Source organism: Scleropages formosus, chromosome 4 (assembly GCF_900964775.1).
Source record: "Scleropages formosus chromosome 4, fSclFor1.1, whole genome shotgun sequence".
Taxonomy (NCBI): Eukaryota; Metazoa; Chordata; class Actinopteri; order Osteoglossiformes; family Osteoglossidae; genus Scleropages; species Scleropages formosus.
The window spans coordinates 39,027,613-39,048,305 of NC_041809.1; the positions used below are offsets into that span (position 1 = coordinate 39,027,613).

General features: G+C 42.9%; 2 protein-coding genes across 5 annotated transcripts; one reads left to right on the top strand and one right to left on the bottom strand.

Annotated features, from left to right (window-relative positions):
• Nucleotides 1-3,077: 3,077 nt before the first annotated feature.
• On the bottom strand, nt 3,078-9,139 carry LOC108934453 (sorting nexin-12). Of its 4 annotated transcripts, none has more exons than XR_001966137.2 (6): nt 8,949-9,139; nt 6,459-6,554; nt 6,203-6,327; nt 5,142-5,232; nt 3,510-3,611; nt 3,078-3,112 (listed from the first exon to the last, which is right to left on the bottom strand). XR_001966137.2 is itself a non-coding variant. In XM_018752306.2 (5 exons), the coding sequence occupies exons 1-5, from the start codon at nt 9,111-9,113 to the stop codon at nt 3,603-3,605; spliced, it is 486 nt and encodes a 161-aa protein (XP_018607822.1). In that variant the 5' UTR covers nt 9,114-9,139; the 3' UTR covers nt 3,273-3,602. The 4 variants fall into 4 exon arrangements, 2 of the variants coding, with proteins under 2 accessions (XP_018607822.1, XP_018607821.1); XR_001966136.2 differs by having other exon boundaries at nt 3,081-3,115; XM_018752306.2 differs by lacking the exon at nt 3,078-3,112 and having other exon boundaries at nt 3,273-3,611.
• A 3,361-nt stretch (nt 9,140-12,500) lies between these two features.
• LOC114910368 (forkhead box protein O1-like) lies at nt 12,501-16,396 on the top strand. The gene is made up of 2 exons (XM_029250786.1): nt 12,501-13,526; nt 14,195-16,396. The coding sequence occupies exons 1-2, from the start codon at nt 13,092-13,094 to the stop codon at nt 15,491-15,493; spliced, it is 1,734 nt and encodes a 577-aa protein (XP_029106619.1). The 5' UTR covers nt 12,501-13,091; the 3' UTR covers nt 15,494-16,396.
• Nucleotides 16,397-20,693: the final 4,297 nt, after the last annotated feature.

Sequence of the window (20,693 nt, forward strand, 5' to 3'; positions counted from 1 at the left end):
TGATCCTAATCCGTCCGTTTGGAAAAAAAAAAAAGACTCTGTTGTGTGGAGAGCCCCAAAACAGCGGATACATCATCATGTAGACATTTCGCACTTGCTGTTTATTTGTATAGTTTTTTCGATACCTTCTTAGATGACGTGGCGTCTCGGACAGCAGTGAACGTGACTTTTTTTTGTAGCTCAGCAAGTAGTCGGAGTGTCTCGTCCGGTTCTGTCCTGTCCGGTCCCGAGTGACCGAAAAGCACATGACAACACACAGTCCCTGCGCCTGGTGACCAAGTCACAAAACTGCTGACACACGTAAGACATGTAAAAATGTGATGATAAATGTATCCCCTCCGCTTCTGTGTAAATCATTGTAAGTGGTCACATCCGCTATGAATGTGTATAAGAAGGTCACACCAATCAGTGCACTTTTACTTTACTCCAAGGTGTTTTTTTTTTTTTTTTTTACAATTGCTTTATTTACAATTGCTAATTTATTCTGTTCTTCTGAAGAGGTTGATACTGAAACATAGAAAAATAATGCACACAAATTATCAGCCATGGTTCAGTGATAAATTCAATTCAGTTTATTTTATAGAGCGCTTGCACACTACCCATATGTGTGATAAGAGCAAACAGAAAACATTGATTGAACACATCTTAAAGGGATGGGGAGTTTGCACCTTATCTTCAGTTACAGCTGAAATACTTGAAGGAAAAAATCAATAGAAAAACTTTTTCACTTGTCAGATATCAACCAAAATTAAACATTTGCACACTTTATCATACTATTCCAAGAAATTCTGGAAGAGTTTGGGTGATTCTGGTGTAACTTTACAAATGTAAATTGCCTAATGTTATTTTCCAGAAACTGATAAAACCCAGCACGGTGGCACAGTGGGTTGGACCGGGTCCTGCTCTCCAGTGAATCTGGGGTTCGAGTCCTGCTTGGGGTGCCTTGTGACGGACTGGTGTCCTGTCCTGGGTGTGTCCCCTCCCCCTCCAGCCTTATACCCTGTGTTGCCGGGTAGGCTCCAGTTCCCTGTGACCCCATATGGGACAAGAGGTTTGGAAAATGTGTGTGTGTGTGTGTGTGTGATAATGAACAGGAAAACTTTCAATAGACGGTCCCCACTGACAAGTGTAATTTAGTCTATGACTAGGCTTGTCTGTCCAGAAAATCAGTCCATGGAGTTCTGACTTTCACTAAAAAATTAAATGGGTATGCTCCAGAGTGAAAGGGTTACATTCAGTGACCTAGATCTCTGAGAAGGAACCATATAATAAAGTTTACATCTGTTCTCTTTGAACAGTGTAGTGTGCTTTAGGATTAATCTCTGAGGAGGCACTTAAAGCAAAGTGTATGGTTACACTTCATTAACTTGGAAAAATGGCTTATTTTCCATGTATTACATTTATATTTATTCATTTAACATGTTTTTCTCTAAACTGGCTTTGTACAAATTGCAATTCACAACAGAGACAGAGTTGTAAGCAGATGTGTGATGAATGAATCAGCTCTATTCCATACCAGTGTTTTCTGGCAAAAATGACTTGAGTAGCTGCCAATAAAATTGAAAGGCAAATAGGAAATACAAAGGTAATAGTGACAGAGTGATACCAATTTATGAAGCTGTTAGAAGATCCAGAGAGAAAAGGGTACGAAAGACACGCAAGAGACACACTCTTCTTGAATGCTGTGATTCATCAGTTCTGAGGGACTATACTTTTTAAGAGAACTTTATTTTCTGAGGGCACCAAAGACCAATGTTGGCACAAACTTCAGTAAATTTATTGGTGTACTGTCACTAAGACAAAACCTTAAAACAAAAACATCCTGTACATGTTTGGAAAACACTAAAAACACATGAAAAACACAAAGGCATTAAAAAAAGGGCCAAAGCCAAGGGTCTTTTCTTTAAATGACAGTGAAACCCTGTGCTTTTTTTTCCACAGTGGTTTAATATGAGCATGATAGTCTAAGATTACACTCCTGACAGTAGGAATCTGAACCAACACCTTTCTAATAAACTGTCAAATAGCAGTTTGCATTTACACATGTACATGGAAATAAGAATGAACATACTGGGAAAAATAATCATGTTACTGCCAGGCATTTAGTCTCTACTCTTTGGAAAATATGAATACAAGATAGGGATGGTATGATACAGGAAGACAGTTTCATTAGCTCTTTTTACTTTCTCAACCCCTCAGCAGCACTACATTACTTAAAATTGGCAAAGCCATAACAATTGCAGCAGTCACACAGGTGAGGAAGAATTATTGGTAAAGAAAAATTAAAAACAGCACAAAGAACTGTGAGAATGAAAGGTGAGCTTGTTGTATATAATGAAATAGTTCCAAAAATTACCATACTGACTAAAGGGTATAACTAGAAACAATAATCTCTGCTGTTTGAGTCAATGTTTCAAAAATAATTTACTGTATCCTTCAACTGTAAGTAACTTAAAACACCTCAACTGAATTGAGAGAGATTCTATGCTGACAAGAGTGGGAGGACATAATGCAGAAAAATGCATTTAATACTTATGCACACATTTAAAAAATGGTGGGCTGTGGTTATACATTAAAAATGTAAAATCTTTATTTCTCTCACACAGCAATGAATCTTCTCTGCATGTTGGAGTGAGACTTCAAGCATTCTTAAGGGGTTTATATGGTTGTATGAGGCCAGTCATTTGAACACAATGACTTTAGAAAGAAAAAACACAAAGACAAAAACATGCAAATCATAGTGTTGTATCTGGACAACAAGACATGGAAATGTAGTCTTATACAGGACTACATAGAACAGTGGTAGAAGTGTCACAAGAATAATTACTAGAAAAAGACAACACTAACAGGACTCAGTTATAATGATTACAGGTGGTCCTTGATTTACGATGGTTCGACTTTTGTTTTTTTCGTCTTTACAATGGCAAGGTGGTGATAGACATTCAGTAGAAACCGTACTTCAAATTTGGATTTTTTTCCTCGGGCAAGAGGTATTCGGTGTGATACTCTCGCGGGATGCTGGGCAGTGGCATCGATCCGCATCTCCCAGTCTGCCACACGGTTGTGTTTTGTGCATCCATCATGTCTACGAAACGCTCATCTGTGTCTCCTGCTACTGGTGGGAAGAAGAAGAGGAGGGCAATTACTCTTGAGGAGAAACTCAAGATAATTGCCCAGCATGAAGGCGGCAAGCCCGTAATGGCCATCGCACATATGCTAGGCTATGACGTTTGGTAGGTTAGGTGTATTAAATGCATTTTCGACTTACAATGGGTTTCACGGAGTGTAACCCCATCGTAAATTGGGGACCACCTGTATACTTTTTTTCCTGTGGTTTAGCAAAATTCACCACAAACTTTCCAGTCAAACATCAGTGGGCTGGAGTATGCAAGACCACGCTACAAGTGTGCCAAAGCAATTTGTCTTACTGCAGTTGCAGTGTAAATATACATATTAGTACAAAATGCACATATTTACATCAAGATACAGACACCTCTGAGTTAAGTCACCTGTAGGAGTGAGGTGGGCCAGTGCGGGCTTTATCGTGACAGGATGATAAAACCAATGCGGGCAGTCTGGGTTGAGTGCACAGCATCTCTGCATCACAGGGGCTGAATTTAAGACAAAAATTAATTCACATGTAATTAACTCATTTCATTAGGCTGATTATCTGCATCTCCACATCTCCTCTCCATGTAAATCATGTCCTTAAGTGCATCTCTTTGGTGCAGACCCATCTTTACTAGAGTTAACACTACACAGGAGCTCATATGTAGGTGCTTTTACACTTGCTTTCCCCAGCAATCCTCAGGCTGAAGTATCTGGAATGATTGTTAAAGCTGAGACTATGGTAATCTGCCTGCCACTAATGCTGTGAAAAGTGCAAATTCAGCACACTTAGGGGTCAAAAAATGAAAATGACAGAGAGGCTCTTTCTTCAAAATCCACATCAGTGAATTTCTTAAATATGTAGTTATTCTCTTCAATTTAGATCTAAACTGATGAGTTTGATGTTTTGTACAGGTATGCAAACATAAAATGGCTGTATATTAACTTTAATCCACACTAAAAACATACTGTATCAATAAATACAACTATTTGGTATGTGTATGTATAACATGTTCCATTATGACCATCTGTTCAATTTTATTTCAAGTGCTTTTGGTTTATAAAAAAAAAAAAAAAATAATATATATATATATATATATATTCAGTAAGACTAGCCAATGACACTGCTGTTGAGTATACTATGCCTTGGTTGCCTAAACACAGCTGTATCCAATTACCACCTAGTTACTCAAGGAGGAGAAAAAAAAAAAAAAAAATCTTGACTCCTCTGGAACAGTGGGTGGCAACACTGCACAGGACTAACACTGACCTGCAGTGAATTTACTAAGCATGGACCTCTATCTTACAACTAAAGCACTCACTCACTCACTCACTACTGGACATGAATTGGGGAGGCAACAGGGTGCATAGAGGGGATAGAGGACTGGGTTGATGAGTACGACAGACATACACAGAAGATAAATACTTGCACAGAAATGTAAGATTCCCTAGACTACACCTGCATTCCTCAATTCAGAGATGTCCTCCATGAAAAAGTATGACTGTCAAAGGTTTTTAAAGCAGCATTAATTTAAAAAATTAACTGAACTTTCATTCTAACCTGAAGAAAGGGAAATATATGGGGAAATGATGTAATCAGTGGCCCTGAAACAGAAGTGCTCAAGTCTTCAATCACTTATATCCTTTTCCATAGCAAGATCTTATTTTACTCTTTATTTACAAAAACAACAAAACACAGAAAAAATACACAGGAAGGACATCCTGTTCCGTACAGATGCATGGATAAACGTATGTACGTTTGTGTGTCCACACACTTCAAGAGACAAAATGAGCTTTGATTACAGGAATAAACAAACATGATGCTCCTGACAGGAAACAATGACTTGGTACTGAAGTCCTTCATATTGTATTTTTATGTTTGTATGTACTTAACCATTTTTCAGTGTAAAAATGAACATTGCTCTGCAGGAGGTGTTGGTAGGATGAACAGAAAGAAAGCAGCAAACAAAAGCAGCCCCTGCCTGTCCCCTGGCCTGAGCTCCTGTCATTGATCCCCTCCCCTACTGGCGTACTTTTCCAGGGATGTAGTTCCGGTCAATGCTCTCTTCCTGCAGGAAGATGTGGAGGCAGCGCTCATTCTGGGCCAAGGGATGACCTGCAATCCTACGAAATGCGGACATTTTTAAAAAAAAAAAAAAAAAAAACATTTAGTCCCTCCCACTTTAGTGATAGTCAATTACCCAGTATCTTTCCTTCAAAGCATGACACTGACACATGCTCATATTTTCACCATCACGTTATGTGTTGTGATTTATGCACTGGAATTTTACAATACATTCAGTAGCATATTATAGCTATGGCATTTATACTCAGTGACTGTCATTTTCCCACAAATCATGTGGCTCACACTGTCCAGGGTAATATGGGAGGGAGAGAATGCATCCCCATGGTAGTAGGCAGCAAACTGACTTGAGTGTTCATGCTGCAATTATTAATCAATATGCAAGTGTTTCAATTTCACCGTCTTTAGTTTTAAGGTCGCAACCATTAAGACAAGTTTTGTTTATCTTGCTCTTGGGTTACACATCTCCTCAACCATCTGCTCAGTTCTCCAAGGAAATTAAAGTATTTTTAACATCTAACTTCCAAACTTGTGCCAGCGACCCCACAATCACTAGGTTTGCTGTATTATACTTTAAGAAATAGTTCAAGACCAGGTTCAAAGCCCTAAGAGCACTCAAACTAAGAATACTGCATTATTTGTGTTGTGATTAACATTACAGAACCAAGTTTTCAATTTTTACATGACTAAGATATAATGGTGAAGAAACAGGAACCTGGGGGACTGTCTTTGATGGACGGGCTGGCACAATGGAGGATTCTTTGATGAATGGAAACTTTTATGAAAAGAAGTTACATAAAATAAGTGTTATGACAATTTAATAACACCATCTCTGATCAATTTAATTCTACCTTGAATAAAACTATTAATTTCTATCAGAAGCGTTAAAATTTCAGGGCGATTCCAAACTTTTGAATGCTACTCTGTATGTATATTTACTCTTGTTAGAAAACCCATCACTGCCACCCTTCAAATGCAAAGAAATGTGAGCCAGAGATGAAGCATGAGTACCTGTTGATGAACTGCTCCAGGCCAACCCTTCGTTCCTCAATGAACGACTCCTCAAAGATACCCTCATCACCCCGGAAGGGCAATTGTCTCTTAAGAGCCTTTCCAGGAAGGGGGGGCACTACAATCTGACAGACAACCACTTATGTACACATTATTTCAATTTGGAGTACACAAAAAGGGGTTATAAAAGCCATAACTTGTTAATTGAATCTGTCTTTAGGATAGAGTGGTACGATTATTTTTCCCATCCGTTTACCTTGCTATCTCGCTCCAGCTCATTCTTCAGCCACTCAAAGTCACTGTATCTTCTTCGCACACAGGATTCTTTGAGCTTGAAGATGGGAAGATTTGTCTGCAAATTTAAAAATACTGAATTCATCTCCCTCATAGCTACAGCGATTTCAGACAACCTCTGAAAACTTCGTTAACCCTTTAGTTATAATTTGTATGAAGTAGGGTGATTTCACACCACAGCAATTTAAGACATCAAACATTTATTCCAAATTCAGCAACAAATTTATGGAGAACAGCATTACACATTCATTAATAAAGGTCAAAACAGTAATATGAACTGGCCTTTAACTACTGCTTGATCAATTCTGCAGGGAAGAAAATATACCGGACAAAAAAGGAAATCATTACTGTCTTAGCCTTTAAATATGGAAATATACGCTGCTTCTTTCTTTGACTATCAGTATATTATAATCATCTTCATTGTAAATGTCTTTACTCCTGTTTTCCACTGAACACAAAGGCTTTACCATGTGCTGTGACTGAAGTAATGAAACTAACAGAAGTAAAATTAATGCAACATAATCTGCCAGGCATAACAAAGTAGAAGTCTACAGGAATAAAGCTGAGTTTTAGACTGCATAAGTTTATGTTGCTGTGTCACTGCATGAGAAGAGTGCTTTATAAAAAATAAACTGAATGTTGTGTAAAAATTCTGAATGCGATTCCACCTAGCCAACAATTTTCCTTGGTTTTAATAAAAAGCAAAAATAAAAACATTTGCCATGCATTAAACAATTTAACAAAGGCTTAAAGTCACTTAAAGGCTATTGCTAGTCATCTTGGTAGGTCACCCATCTAAACATTTTCAATAAAAACTTTTCACACTGTGTATGTCTCATCTACTTTGACATATTTAACTCAGAGCAGAATTTATTCTATCAATGCTCCCAAAAGATGTGGATGAAATAGCAAAATTAAGAATAAATTATACAGCATTTTCTACCATCTCAACTAACCATCTGGGGGCCATGCCCCGTTTGAAGATTCGGGAGACATTAGATCTCTTCTACCCTCCCTGATAAGTGAGTTAGTTGAACTCACTTATTATTGCCGTTCTTGTTCTTCCAAAGCCTTACTCAGTTTGAAGGCAACTCCTCCCAAGCCCCACTACAACATGACACACCAGAGCTACATGAAATGACAATGTTGTGCAAAAAACAGTTCAAGGTGAAGTGTTGAAAGTGACATGTTAAAAGATTAATATGAACTTTTTAGTTTGACTGTACTTCAATGGAATATGGTGTCAGGCAATCTTTTTCATTGCTTCTAGGTTATTAAACTTGACAATTTCTACAGACTGAAAAACAAGATATGTACCAGAGTACATACAATTCCTTCCATTTCCTGCTATACAAATAAATCAAGAACACTGAGGTATGTCCCAGCTTCATGAGCACTATAAAAGCAATGTGATATTCTCAGCAAAGACACCCCAACTCAGATTTTAAGAACTTTCATCTGTCCAATAACTGACCTGATACAGCATGTGGATAAATAAAAAGATTACAGTACTACTTCCTAAAGTCCTGTTTTAGCACAATAACAGGTGGGCTAATACACCAGTAATTCCCATGATCTAGTCCATGCTGTACAATCTTGCCTTCAATTACAATAATAATGTTTTGTTATGTTTAATAGTATATTATCTTTCTGTGCCAAGTATGTGCGTATAATGCAGTGTCTTGGTGAAATGGCAATCTTCCATCCGCTACCTGCTCACCAAAGAGGAAGAAGAGAGGAATGAAACTGTATTTCTGTACATTCTTGCTGAGTCAGTGATTTGTTTTCATGTCATTGTTTTTAAGAATAAGGAATGAAGCTCTTACTTCTTGAGAAACTGGCAGCTCAGCTTCACCTCACTTCCCTGCTCGACACGAGGCAGGAAAGCGTATACTCTTTTTTTTTTTTAAATGACAACTTATGCTAGAAGTTAAACAACTGAAATTCAGTCAATTGGGAAGCTCGATCTGGGACGATTTGCGGGGATATTATTTCAGCACCGAGGCCCGACAATAAAAAACTTGTTTCATCATGCAGCCTGGGACTCGTCTCGGGCAGCTCTACGTAAAGCTGGAAGAAAACACTAGTTAAGACAGACACTGAATTCACATTTTTGCTGTTGTACGACTGAATTTTAGAGGAACATGATGATGAATTTATGACACGCCGGTATTTTAAAATCTTTTGACTAAATAATATGTAGGTATTATCCTCGTCTTCTTCTTCTTGTAGACTAATTCTTGATCATTATCCTGACAACAAGTCGTTAATTTTCAAAGAATATTTAACAGCGTAGCTAACCGAAGGCAAAAATAATAATAATAATAAACAAACAACTTCAACTCAATCTTTACACTGTTTCTCACGGCAAGAGCAGGCCCGACCGAAACCTCGTACTCGATTTCTCTCGCCTGCCACCTTGGTCACACGACAACCGGACACTTACACCTACCCGCATTCGTACTTCATAAGTCGTGAAACGGTTCCGACCCACTCCGATGGTCTGTGGGTTATACACATCGATTTCCAGAAAGTTGCTCGGAGGACCATAGGCGTCCGTAAGGTCCTGCGGTTTCGAATTCAACCGGCGAGTATCGGCCACAGCAGCTTCGGACATCTTTAGCGTCGGAGCTGCCCCTCCTGCTCCTGAGAAGAAACGAGACGAATAATAGGTCTGATGGGATCCGCCCATTGTGCGGCCATCGTATCCAATGGAAATAGATGAAACGTGTAGAGGCTTTTCCTGACCAATAACACGTTAGGATACAATTAATTGCGAGTTGACTTAAAGAGTAACTGACCAGTAGCAAATCGGAATACGAACTGGAGTATTTTCAAGTACAGTAGCGAGATATTAGTAGAAAATGGTAGTCGGATGTTGAAATGATGCTTGTTATCTAAAACCCAACGTGGCACTGATGCAACACATACATTTTGATAAATATGGAATTTCACCGTATGATCTTACGCATACTTTTTGGACAACGTGGGAAAGTACACTGAGTGACTTCTTGATACTTCTTTAGACTAGTCAGAGCAGGGTGAAAATCGCAAGGGGTAAATATTATAATCTGTATTTATAAAACAACTTTCCTTTAAAATAATTAAAAATATCCATCTGTGTATACAGGATAAGTCATCTTAGAGAAGGGTGTCACCTGAAAAAGATGACTAAAGATCATAATATTAGAGTTCAAGCTGAGGGAGAAATATCGTTGATCTCATTTACACTTACATTTATTCATTACAATGCATTACATTAAGAGAAAGAGACATGGCTGCAGACATGTAAGTCTCAAGTAAACCTAATTTGTTGTCTACCACTTGCTGCACCGAGGTTCATCGATCGAGTAGGTGCATAAAACACAGCATATATACCGATACCCTCCCATCATTTTTTTTTTAAATATTATATATAAGACACACAAATAAGCAAATACAATGCCAGAGTAGTGGCTGAATAAAGGTTGTATCTGGGGATGCTTATGGAATTACGATGCATGAACAGTCACACCGTAAATGAGCTGGAGAGATCTTGGGCGAAGTGGATCTGGAAAAGGTGAGTTTTCAGACCCTTCTGAAAAATAGACAGAGTTTCCGCAGTTCTGAGTGACAGGGGAAGGTCATTCCACCACAACGGAGCCAGAACCAAGAACCTGCGTACTTTACTTTTCGTGCGAAGTACCACCAAGTGAGCAGAAGTAGACGAGCGAAGGGGTCTGGTTGAGGTGTAGCGGTTGATTAAGTCTTGTAAATAGCTGGGAGCAGTTCTATTGATGGATTTGTACACAGTAACCAGGGTTTTGAATCTGATTCGGGCAGCTATAGGAAGCCAATGCAGAGAGATGAGTAGAGGAGATACATGGGAGCACTTTGGCAAATCAAACACAACTCGTGCAGCAGCATTCTGTAGAAGCTGCAGACGTTTGATGGCAGTAGAAGGAAGACCACACAGGAGAGAGTTGCAGTAGTCCAGATGGGAAGTCACCATGTCCTGGACAAGTAGTTGGGCAGAGTCAGTTGTGAGGTAAGGACGGATCCTGCGGATGTTATGCAGGATGTATCTGCAGGTCGGGGTTGTGGCTTTGATTTGCTGAGAGAAAGATAGACTTGAGTCAATTATCACTCCCAGACTCTTAGCCGAGGAGGTAGGCGAAATGAGTGAGTTGTCCAATTTGATCGACAGGTTGTGACAGGAGGACAGGGCAGCTGGGAGGTAAAGAATCTCTGTTTGGGAGAGGTTGAGTTGGAGGTGGTGATCATACATCCATGAAGAGATGTCCGACAGACAGGCAGCAATGCTTGCGGAGATGTCTGATGCACCAAGTGGAAAGGAAGACATCAATGAGAAAGACATTGTCATCATTTATGGCTAAGCAGAGATTTCTGTAGTGGTAACCCAGATATGAAACTCATGCCCCACTCTATCTATTTACATTTTTATTCATTTAGCTGATGCTCTTCTTCAAAGCTCCAAAGCTGTTTATAGTGTTAAGGTGCCTACAGTTATTTATCCATTAATACGGCTGGGTAATTTCACTGGGACAGTTTAGGGTAAATACTTGCTCAAGAGCGCTACAGCTGAGTGTGGAATTTCAAACTACACCCTTTAGAGTCAAAGGCAGCAACTGTCCCCAAATGCTGTTGCAGGCTGTGCTATCATCATCTCTCAACATTGCAAAACCCTCGGGTCTGGTCTTCCAGCCTCTGCCATGAAGCCTCTTCAGGTAATACTGCTGAAGTGAGAGCTGTGTTCAGCCTCTCAGACTATTCCCATCGTCTTCCTTCCTCCCTCACTAGGAGACACATAAACTGTGCTGGAATAACCCTGTCCTGTGCCAGTGTCTAAAGCTCCGTGACTGTTGCTCAGTGCACTTTCAAATAACTCAAATAGTATGTCACAGTTTATTTCATTTTAAGTTTGCAAATGAATCAGGTCGATTTCATAATTGGACGTTTGCAGCCTACAAACGTAACCTTTGAAAATGAGCCAGATCTCCAACTACTGTATGTGCAGTGCGCGCGCGCCGTTTCCGCCCCAGCCGTGCTACTCAGACTCCATTTCCCAGGTCCTCGGCGAGCGGAAGCGCGCAGGCGCAAAACGCTTTGCCCGCCTCCTGCCCCAGTAAACACGCTGTCATCTTCACTCCTAACAAAACACAAGGAATGGGGCTTTTCTTGGCTCTTTAAATTTGGACTGTAATATAATCAAACGAATCCTCCGTGAGAGTTTTTTCGGACTTCAAGAGAAGAGATAGAACGGTAGCGTGTTCGATTCCATCGAAGCTGAAATTTAAAACAAAAAAAAAAAAAATCCCGACCACGACTGACTGTGTCGTTACATCGCCGGACAGGAGGAGTCGAGTTCGGTTTTGAACCCCCGAGGCCGCGGAGGTTCTGTCATGGGACGCCTGGGCGGATTTGGGCCACTCCGAGGGACTCCGTTCCTGCTCATCCTGGCTGTTAAGGACTTTTCGGGAAGCGCGTTCACGATTCCTGGCAGCTGCGCATGAGCGCGCTTCGGGTGCCGAGGAACGTGGCAGACGGCGGCGCGAGCGGGAATGACGAGCGCGTGCATCCGAAAATTCGCCGACGTTCCTTCGCGCTCATTTACCGTCACTTTTCTCTTTGCTCATGTACGCAACAGGTTGTAATAAATGCTGGCGCTACACTGCGAGCTCTGAACTGCCAGAGCGCAACACGCACGAGGCTTTTGCACAGATTTTTGAGGAAAGCAAAAGATTTATGCTTCTTCGCTCTTCCGTTGCAAACCGAAAACCAGTAATTAGCGCGTGTATTGGAGCATAAGACATCAGTTTAGCAGTAAACATTTTAAAGAAAGTTAATTCTGTAAGCATGGTATAAGTTTAAAAAATGAATAAAAATAAGTTTTAAAAAAAAATCAAAAGGCAGATCGGTTTATCTCCTAAAATTAATAAGATCAATGCCGTTTCGAAGGATCAGTTATTGCACTGATTCCAACTTGTATTACTTCGTAATTGTATACTAGCTCGTTTTAAATAGTAATGTAATGTTAATAACAGTACTTGTATTGTTTTGCTAATCAGATGTTATAGTGCAACACGAATTCTCTTTTGTCCGTTTTTACTTTACTCTTGCGATTTGGAGAGAAAGTTACGTTTTGTTGGAAAAAACTCCGAGGAAAGCTCTGTTTGTGGGATTTTACTTTAAATACATCACATTATTACATTACGTTTTGTTCTCAGTAACACCGCACCGATTTCTCCGGTGTAAATGTGCAGACACATCTAGACGACAAGATGAGTAAATAAAAATGTAAAGCCTCTTAAGGATCAAGACCTTCATCCATGATGACAGTGATTAATATTGACAGGCGTAAGTGGATAGAAGAGATCTGCTGTGGCAGAGAGCCCTATTACATATTTTAATGGTTTAAGTTATACTGAAAGGTATTTTATTGGTGCATTGAAACATATGCTCTGTTTTCAGTAAGGTGACACGAGTTTGCTCCACAATCCAATGTAAATATGTCCAATGTAAATATTACTTTTTAAATAAGGCTGATAGCGCTTTATATCACTTTGCATACACAACCCCCTGAAAATTGCTGAACATGGAGGATGAAGAGGTCCTGCATATTGACCCAGACTTTGAGCCCAAAAGCAGGCCCAGGTCATGCACGTGGCCGTTACCAAGGCCCGACATCTCTGCTGTCAAACAGGAGGGCCTTGGCAACAGCGAGAATCAGCCACTGCAGGCTCCACCCACTCACGATAACCAGAGGCAGACGCAGCAGGCGGAGGGGCAAGTGGAGAGTGTGCCGCCGCCGGACTTAGGTGCTGTGGTTGGTGTGGGTGGAGCCACGCCGAGGAAGGGAGCCTCACGGCGCAACCCCTGGGGAAACCAGTCCTATGCGGACCTGATAAGCCAGGCGATCGAGAGCTCACCAGAGAAGCGCCTCACCTTGGCGCAGATATATGACTGGATAGTCAACTCTGTGCCCTATTTCAAAGACAAGGGGGACAGCAACAGTTCAGCGGGGTGGAAGGTAAATGCTTTTTTTACCACAGTATAGCGATTTAAATACGCCATGCATCTTGTTTATATTGCACAGTACATGATGATTCAGCATTGCATTTGTTGCCTTGCACAGCATTGCACTCTGTCAGTGCACTAAGGACTAAGGAATCACTGACCTAAATGTTGCACAATATTAGCAATTTGGCACAATCCATGACATTATATGGTAATAAACACCTTTTGAGAATGGATGTCATTTATTTCCATGCATTATTAACTGCATGTCAGTGCAGGATCATGATAGTCCAGAGTCCTTCCCAGCATCAGGCTAATGTAAAATTTGGATTTACTGTGCTGTTAATCTAGTGTGAACACACACACACACACATTTTCAGAACCGCTTGTCCCATACGGGGTCACGGGGAACCGGAGCCTACCCGGTAACATAGGGCGTAAGGCCGGAGGGGGAGGGGACAGACCCAGGACAGGACGCCAGTCCGTCGCAAGGCACCCCAAGCGGGACTCGAACCCCAGACCCACCGGAGAGCAGGACCGTGGTTCAACCCACTGCGCCACTGCATCCCCTCTAGTGTGAACACGTAGCACATAATTTGATAGGAAAAAAATGTTGACAGCATGCATAAGCTTTCATTACTGCAGAAAAACCTGTGACATCTCTCTTTACTTTCTGTCCAGAATTCGATCCGCCACAACCTTTCCTTGCACAGTAAATTTCTGCGGGTTCACAACGAATCTACCGGCAAGAGCTCCTGGTGGATTCTGAACCCAGAGGGAGACAAGAGTGCCATCAAGATCGCAAAGGATCCTCGTCCACGAGCCACCTCGATGGACAACAACAACAAGCTGCAAAAGAGCCGCAGACTTGCCAGACAGGCAAAGCAGAAAGGAGGAGCAGCTGCTTTCCAACAAAGGGAGGCCAGTGTTGGCTCAGTGGAAGCAGAAAGCCCCAGCTCCTCGCAATCGACCCTTGGACCCTCGTCTCGTAGTGGCCTTGAGGACCCAGATGTGTGGACTGGCTTTCGGTCACGTGCGAACTCTAGTGGCAGCACTCTGAGTGGTCGGTTATCTCCCATTGCGCCCTTGCAGGAGGATGAAGATGAGTCACAACGTGATGGCCTGTTGGGAGGGTATACAACTAGTGGCATGCCCACATCCCTCACTGAGCCGCTTATGGAGGAGCTGGACCTGATTGATGGGCTCACTCTAATGAACGGGCAGCTGGGAAAGACCACCTCTGCAACATCTTCCAGCTTTGCCGCACGGCAGCTGTCGCAAGCTGCAAAGCCTCCAGTGCCTCTAACTCAGAGTGAGCTGCAGTCTCCGGTCTCACAGGGTGGAGGCGCCACCTCAAACTTTGTCACTCCTGCCTTTAACTCTGTGCTTAGCCCTGGTTCTCAGGGTGAGGGCTACAGAGCTCATTTGCCATCCAGGCTTGAGGCACTTCTTGTCTCTGATTCACCCCCACCAAGTGACATTGTGATGGCCCAAGTGGAGCCAGAACCACCTAGTCAAGGAAGTACGGGGATGCTTCACCTTGGGGGTTCTCATGCAGATAGACGTGGGCTCCCCAGTAACGCTGTGCTAGGAGAAGACCTTGACAAGAGCTTGTTGTTCCCCACAACCCTACATCTGCCTCAGCAGCTGCAGTCCCAGTTACGGCTGCTCTTTGAAGGGGGGATCTCTTCAGCAAGTGGCAGCGGAAGTTTCCCTGCAGCTGGTCCTTTGGGGGAACCAAGTTCCTCAATAACAGTTGAGGGCCAGATGCCTACGGACTTGGACGCTGAGATGTTCACAGAGGATCTAGACTGTGATGTAGACTACATTATCAAAAGTGACCTCATGGATGGGGAAGACATAGACTTCAACTTTGATCCGATGCTGCCAGTGAATCAAAGCTATCCTGCCACTGTGAGCACACCGGACCCCTCGGTGAGCTGGGTGCCTAGCCAAGTGACCAGCATCCCCTACAACTGAAGCCAAGCTCAACACAGTGAAGGCCACACCCTGCCAAAGACTTTGCTGAACTGTTATATTAGTACAGATTGTTATTTATGCATCAGGTAACACTTCAGAAAAATAGCTAACTATACCACAGTGCCATCATTCAGATCTTTTAACACTCTTAAAATTACCTCTTTTTGCCTGTTCCTCTCCCCCAAGCTAGCTAAGGGGAGTAACTTGAACATTAAAAAAACAAAATTCTCTTTGCTGAGGATTTTCAGTGGTATCAATAAATAATTTTATCAATTTCAGCACAGATTGGAGTGTAAGTAAAAACCAGGGAAAAGGCCTTTGCTCTGCCTGCATATGCAGTATACTGTGTTTCACCCTTTTTCCTTCTCTCAGTACTTGTTTTCACTCCTGTTTTGCTGACTCATTGCATTCACTCTACCTACGCATCTCTACATCTTTTATTCCTGCAGAACACATTCTCAAATCTCAACATTTCACTTCTGTTTGTAGCACACAAACAATGTACTTCTGTCAAAGCTGAGTGCAGAAAACACAATATTACATTTTATTGTGCTAACAATAGGGATGCTATAGAAATAGTGTCCCAATTTCTACAATTTACATTTAATGTTTAGCATATTTCATCTCTAATCTGTCTCATATGCCTGCAAGTTAATGTTACAAGAGTTCAGCTCAAACCCTGCCACGAACACTATGCATTAAACACGATGAACATTTTGATGTGCCTCCCATTGCAGCAGGCTGTAAAATTTAATGATGGCTTGTTAACGTTGTACATAAACTGTGGCGGAGCTTGGGTGAGCACTTTCCATTGTGAAACAGTATGCAATTGCAGGCATTTCAAATGTCTGGGTAGAGATGTGTGTGTGTGTGGTGGTGCGGTGGTGCAGTAGGTTTGACCTGTGCCTGCTCTCTGGTGGGTCTGGGGTTCGAGTCCTGCTTGGGGTGCCTTGTGATGGACTGGTGTCCCATCCTGGGTGTGTCCCCTCTCTCTCCAGCCTTGTGCCCTATGTTTCTGGGTTAGGTTCTGGCTTGCCATGACCCTGCTTGGAACAAGTGGTTTCAGACAGTGTGGGTATAGATCTATTAAGATGTATAGGGCATTTATGTTATTATTCATACATCTGCAATTAAACCTTTAGGTGGCTGAAATTATAATTGCTGAAGTGATATATATTTAAGGGTTCAAGGCAGGGGGGTTAGAGTTAGGCACCTACTTGAGGCTGTGAACCCAAAATATAAGTATTTTGTAATTATGAAACTTGCTGGCAATATTTAATGTGAACGAAATACAGAAAATAAGAGTTTTAAACGCAGTGTGTTTTTATGACAGACTATTTCTATACCAGGATAGAGCTGAGAGTAAAAATGTGGTCAGAGTTGCTGCCTTTCTGTTCTCAAGTGGTAGTTCTGATAGTCATATCAAACTATGCTCTATGGTGACAAAAAAGCAATAAACTTTTAAATTACTAATATCCTTTCTTACCTATTAACCTTTTAAGATTTACTTCTCTGTATGATTTATTTTCTGAGGAAGCTGTTTGTATTTCTTGTTCAATTTGTAAAATTTTCTTCCGTATAAATGTGTACATATTTATATGCGTATTTTCTTATATATAAAATGTTAAATATGGAACCGAACATCTTTTTTCACAACAGACAAGTTGAGGGAAGTCTGAGTTGAGGGCAGATGGTGTGTAGTGAATCTATATTTTGCATCGATTATGTTAAATTTGTTCATGTTTATAAGGCTGGTAGTGTACTGTGGGTCCTGGAGACTTGGACACTGACATGCATCCTATGTGGTATTTTATTGTTTTAATTCTTAATTAAATTAGGTTTACTTAAGAATCACATGTCTGCAACTATTTCTCTTTCTCCTAATGTAATTGTATTTTTGCTGAGATTTACAGCTATTTACTTAGCAGATACTTTTCTCCAAAGCAACTTCCAAGGGACACTATGTAGTATTATCAGCCCACACAACTTATTCACGGCAGTTACTTACACTGCTAGATACACTACTTACAATGGGTCACTCATCCATACATCAGTGGAACACACACACTATGCGGGAACCTGAACAGCATGCCTTTGGACTGTGGGAGGAAACCAGAGCACCCAGAGAAAACCCATGCAGACAACATGCAAGCTCCACACAGACTGAACAGGGATTGAACCCACACCCACATCCTCCCGCACCACCCAGGTGCTGTGAGACAGCAGCACTACTTGCTGTGCCGCCATGCTTTGGAGAAAAGCGTCTGCTAAATTAATGAATGTAATTATCTTTTATGTTTTGTTTTAGGGTAGGGTCTTGCAGAGTTAGTAATTATGGAGTGCTGATTTTTACAAGTCCAGTGTTTTTTTCACTTTATTTCCTACTGATATTCTACTTACTTTCCTGGAGCTTTTCATGTTAGACTAAAAATTAAAATGAATATCTGAATAAAAAACATTTGCATTTGAACAGTTTTTAATGGCACCGTAAAGTAACAGTCTAGTTCAATGTAATGCAAATAAAATTGGCTTTCAGAAGTACAATTTAGAATACAGTGCAGAAATGTAAGATACTGCTGCCAGTGGGTAACATGTTCATTATTTATCTTGGTAGTTATCATAGGTTAGTTATCAAAAGTAACGATGGATTCGCGACATAAATCATACAATGTCTGAGACAGAATTAAGAAAAGGTAAAGGGGCAGAGTTCAACTCAGTTCAGATCACATTCGGCTTGAACTAATACTTTGGCTCAGGCTTTGGGAGCGTTTAGCCTAGTTTGGGGTAAAATTATGGTTACCACTAAAGTTAGAATACAGTAACTGTTAGGGTTTTTAAAAGTTCACCAATCAAACATATGCCTGAGATAAGAAGAGGTAAACGACCAAAAGTAAGCTTTAGACAAGTAATTCACCTCAGGCCCCTGGACTGTTTATGATTGCAAAAGCTGCAGTCAGGTTTACGGTAAGGAATACGGTAACTTACTATATTTTACGTTGGTGGATTATCGCTCCAATTCATTGTGTTTCGGGTTATTTTACAGCTTGCATTCTGGTTGTGCGGATTTGTGTGTTTGTGTAGTTGTTGGTATTATTTTTATTAATTTCTTTGTCGGATTGTATTTTGCCGTTTGTTAGGGTGCATGTAAAGCTAAACAATTCTGTGTCCCGCAGTGTGGAGTAGGCGTCACTCCACCGATCACTTAATTGCGTCTGTCTGTCTGTTGGTGGACCGTCGCTGCAGTTCATGGTGTTTCAGTTCAGCTTATTCTTGTTACCGCTTTTTCCCCATGTGCATTCTTGTGTAGAGTTGTGTGGGTAGTCAAAAGGAATCTGTTGTGTGTTTCTGTAGTTGTCGGTGGTGTTTTTATTAATTTATTTCCTCAATTGTATTTTTCGAATTGTACAAGGGTTAGAGTTGGGGAGGGGCTCGGGGTTAAGGTTAAGGTTAGGGGTTAGGGTTAAGTTGGGGTTGGTTAGTTAGGGTTAGAGCTATAGCTAAGGGTTAGGATTAAATTGGGGTTGGGGTTAGGGTTGTTAGGGCTAGGGCTACAGCTAGGGTTAGGGATTAGGGTTGGGTTACGGTTAGGGTTATAGGCTTAGGGGTAAGGGTCATAAGGTTAGTGTTATGGCTTGAGTTTGGGGTTAGGGGTTAAGGTTAGGGTTAGGCGTTAGGGTTTAGGGTTTAGGATTTAAGGTTAGGGGGTGAGGGTTAGGGGGTTAGGGTTAGGGTTCAGGCTAGGGCAAGTGCCGGAGCCCGGCTAAGGGTTTCAGCTTTTTGTGGGGCCGGCGCTGTGGCTTGCGCAGCAGCCAGAGTTCAGCTGGGAGCTAGGGTTAGGGCTGGAGATGGGGTCGGGCCCGGAGCCTGGAGGTAGGGTTTTGGCCGGAGCTAGGGTTAGGGTTCGGGCTAGGGCAAGTGCTGGAGCCCGGCTAAGGGTTTCAGCTTTTTGCGGGGCCGGTGCTGTGGCTTGCACAGCAGCCAGAGTTCAGCTGGGACCTAGGGTTAGGGCTGGAGATAGGGTCGGGGCCTGAGCCTGGCCTATGGCTGGAGGTAGGGTTTTGGCCGGAGCTAGGGTTAGGGTTCGGGCTAGGGCAAGTGCTGGAGCCCGGCTAAGGGTTTCATCTTATTGCGGGGCCGGCGCTGTGGCTTGCACAGCAGCCAGAGTTCAGCTGGGAGCTCGGGTTAGGGCTGGAGATAGGGTCGGGGCCCGAGCCTGGCCTATGGCTGGAGGTAGGGTTTTGGCCGGAGCTAGGGTTAGGGTTCGGGCTAGGGCAAGTGCTGGAGCCCGGCTAAGGGTTTCAGCTTTTTGCGGGGCCGGCGCTGTGGCTTGCACAGCAGCCAGAGTTCAGCTGGGAGCTCGGGTTAGGGCTGGAGATAGGGTCGGGGCCGGAGCCTGGCCTATGGCTGGAGGTAGGGTTATGGCCGGAGCTAGGGTTAGGGTTCGGGCTAGGGCAAGTGCTGGAGCCCGGCTAAGGGTTTCATCTTATTGCGGGGCCGGCGCTGTGGCTTCCACAGCAGCCAGAGTTCAGCTGGGAGCTCGGGTTAGGGCTGGAGATAGGGTCGGGGCCCGAGCCTGGCCTATGGCTGGAGGTAGGGTTTTGGCCGCAGCTAGGGTTAGGGTTCGGGCTAGGGCAAGTGCTGGAGCCCGGCTAAGGGTTTCAGCTTTTTGCGGGGCCGGCGCTGTGGCTTGCACAGCAGCCAGAGTTCAGCTGGGAGCTCGGGTTAGGGCTGGAGATAGGGTCGGGGCCGGAGCCTGGCCTATGGCTGGAGGTAGGGTTTTGGCCGGAGCTAGGGTTAGGGTTCGGGCTAGGGCAAGTACTGGAGCCCGGCTAAGGGTTTCAGCTTTTTGCGGGGCCGGCGCTGTGGCTTGCACAGCAGCCAGAGTTCAGCTGGGAGCTAGGGTTAGGGCTGGAGATAGGGTCGGGGCCGGAGCCTGGCCTATGGCTGGAGGTAGGGTTTTGGCCGGAGCTAGGGTTAGGGTTCGGGCTAGGGCAAGTGCTGGAGCCCGGCTAAGGGTTTCGGCTCTTTGCGGTGCCGGCGCTGTGGCTTGCACAGCAGCCAGAGTTCAGCTGGGAGCTCGGGTTAGGGCTGGAGATAGGGTCGGGGCCGGAGCCTGGCCTATGGCTGGAGGTAGGGTTTTGGCCGGAGCTAGGGTTAGGGTTCGGGCTAGGGCAAGTGCTGGAGCCCGGCTAAGGGTTTC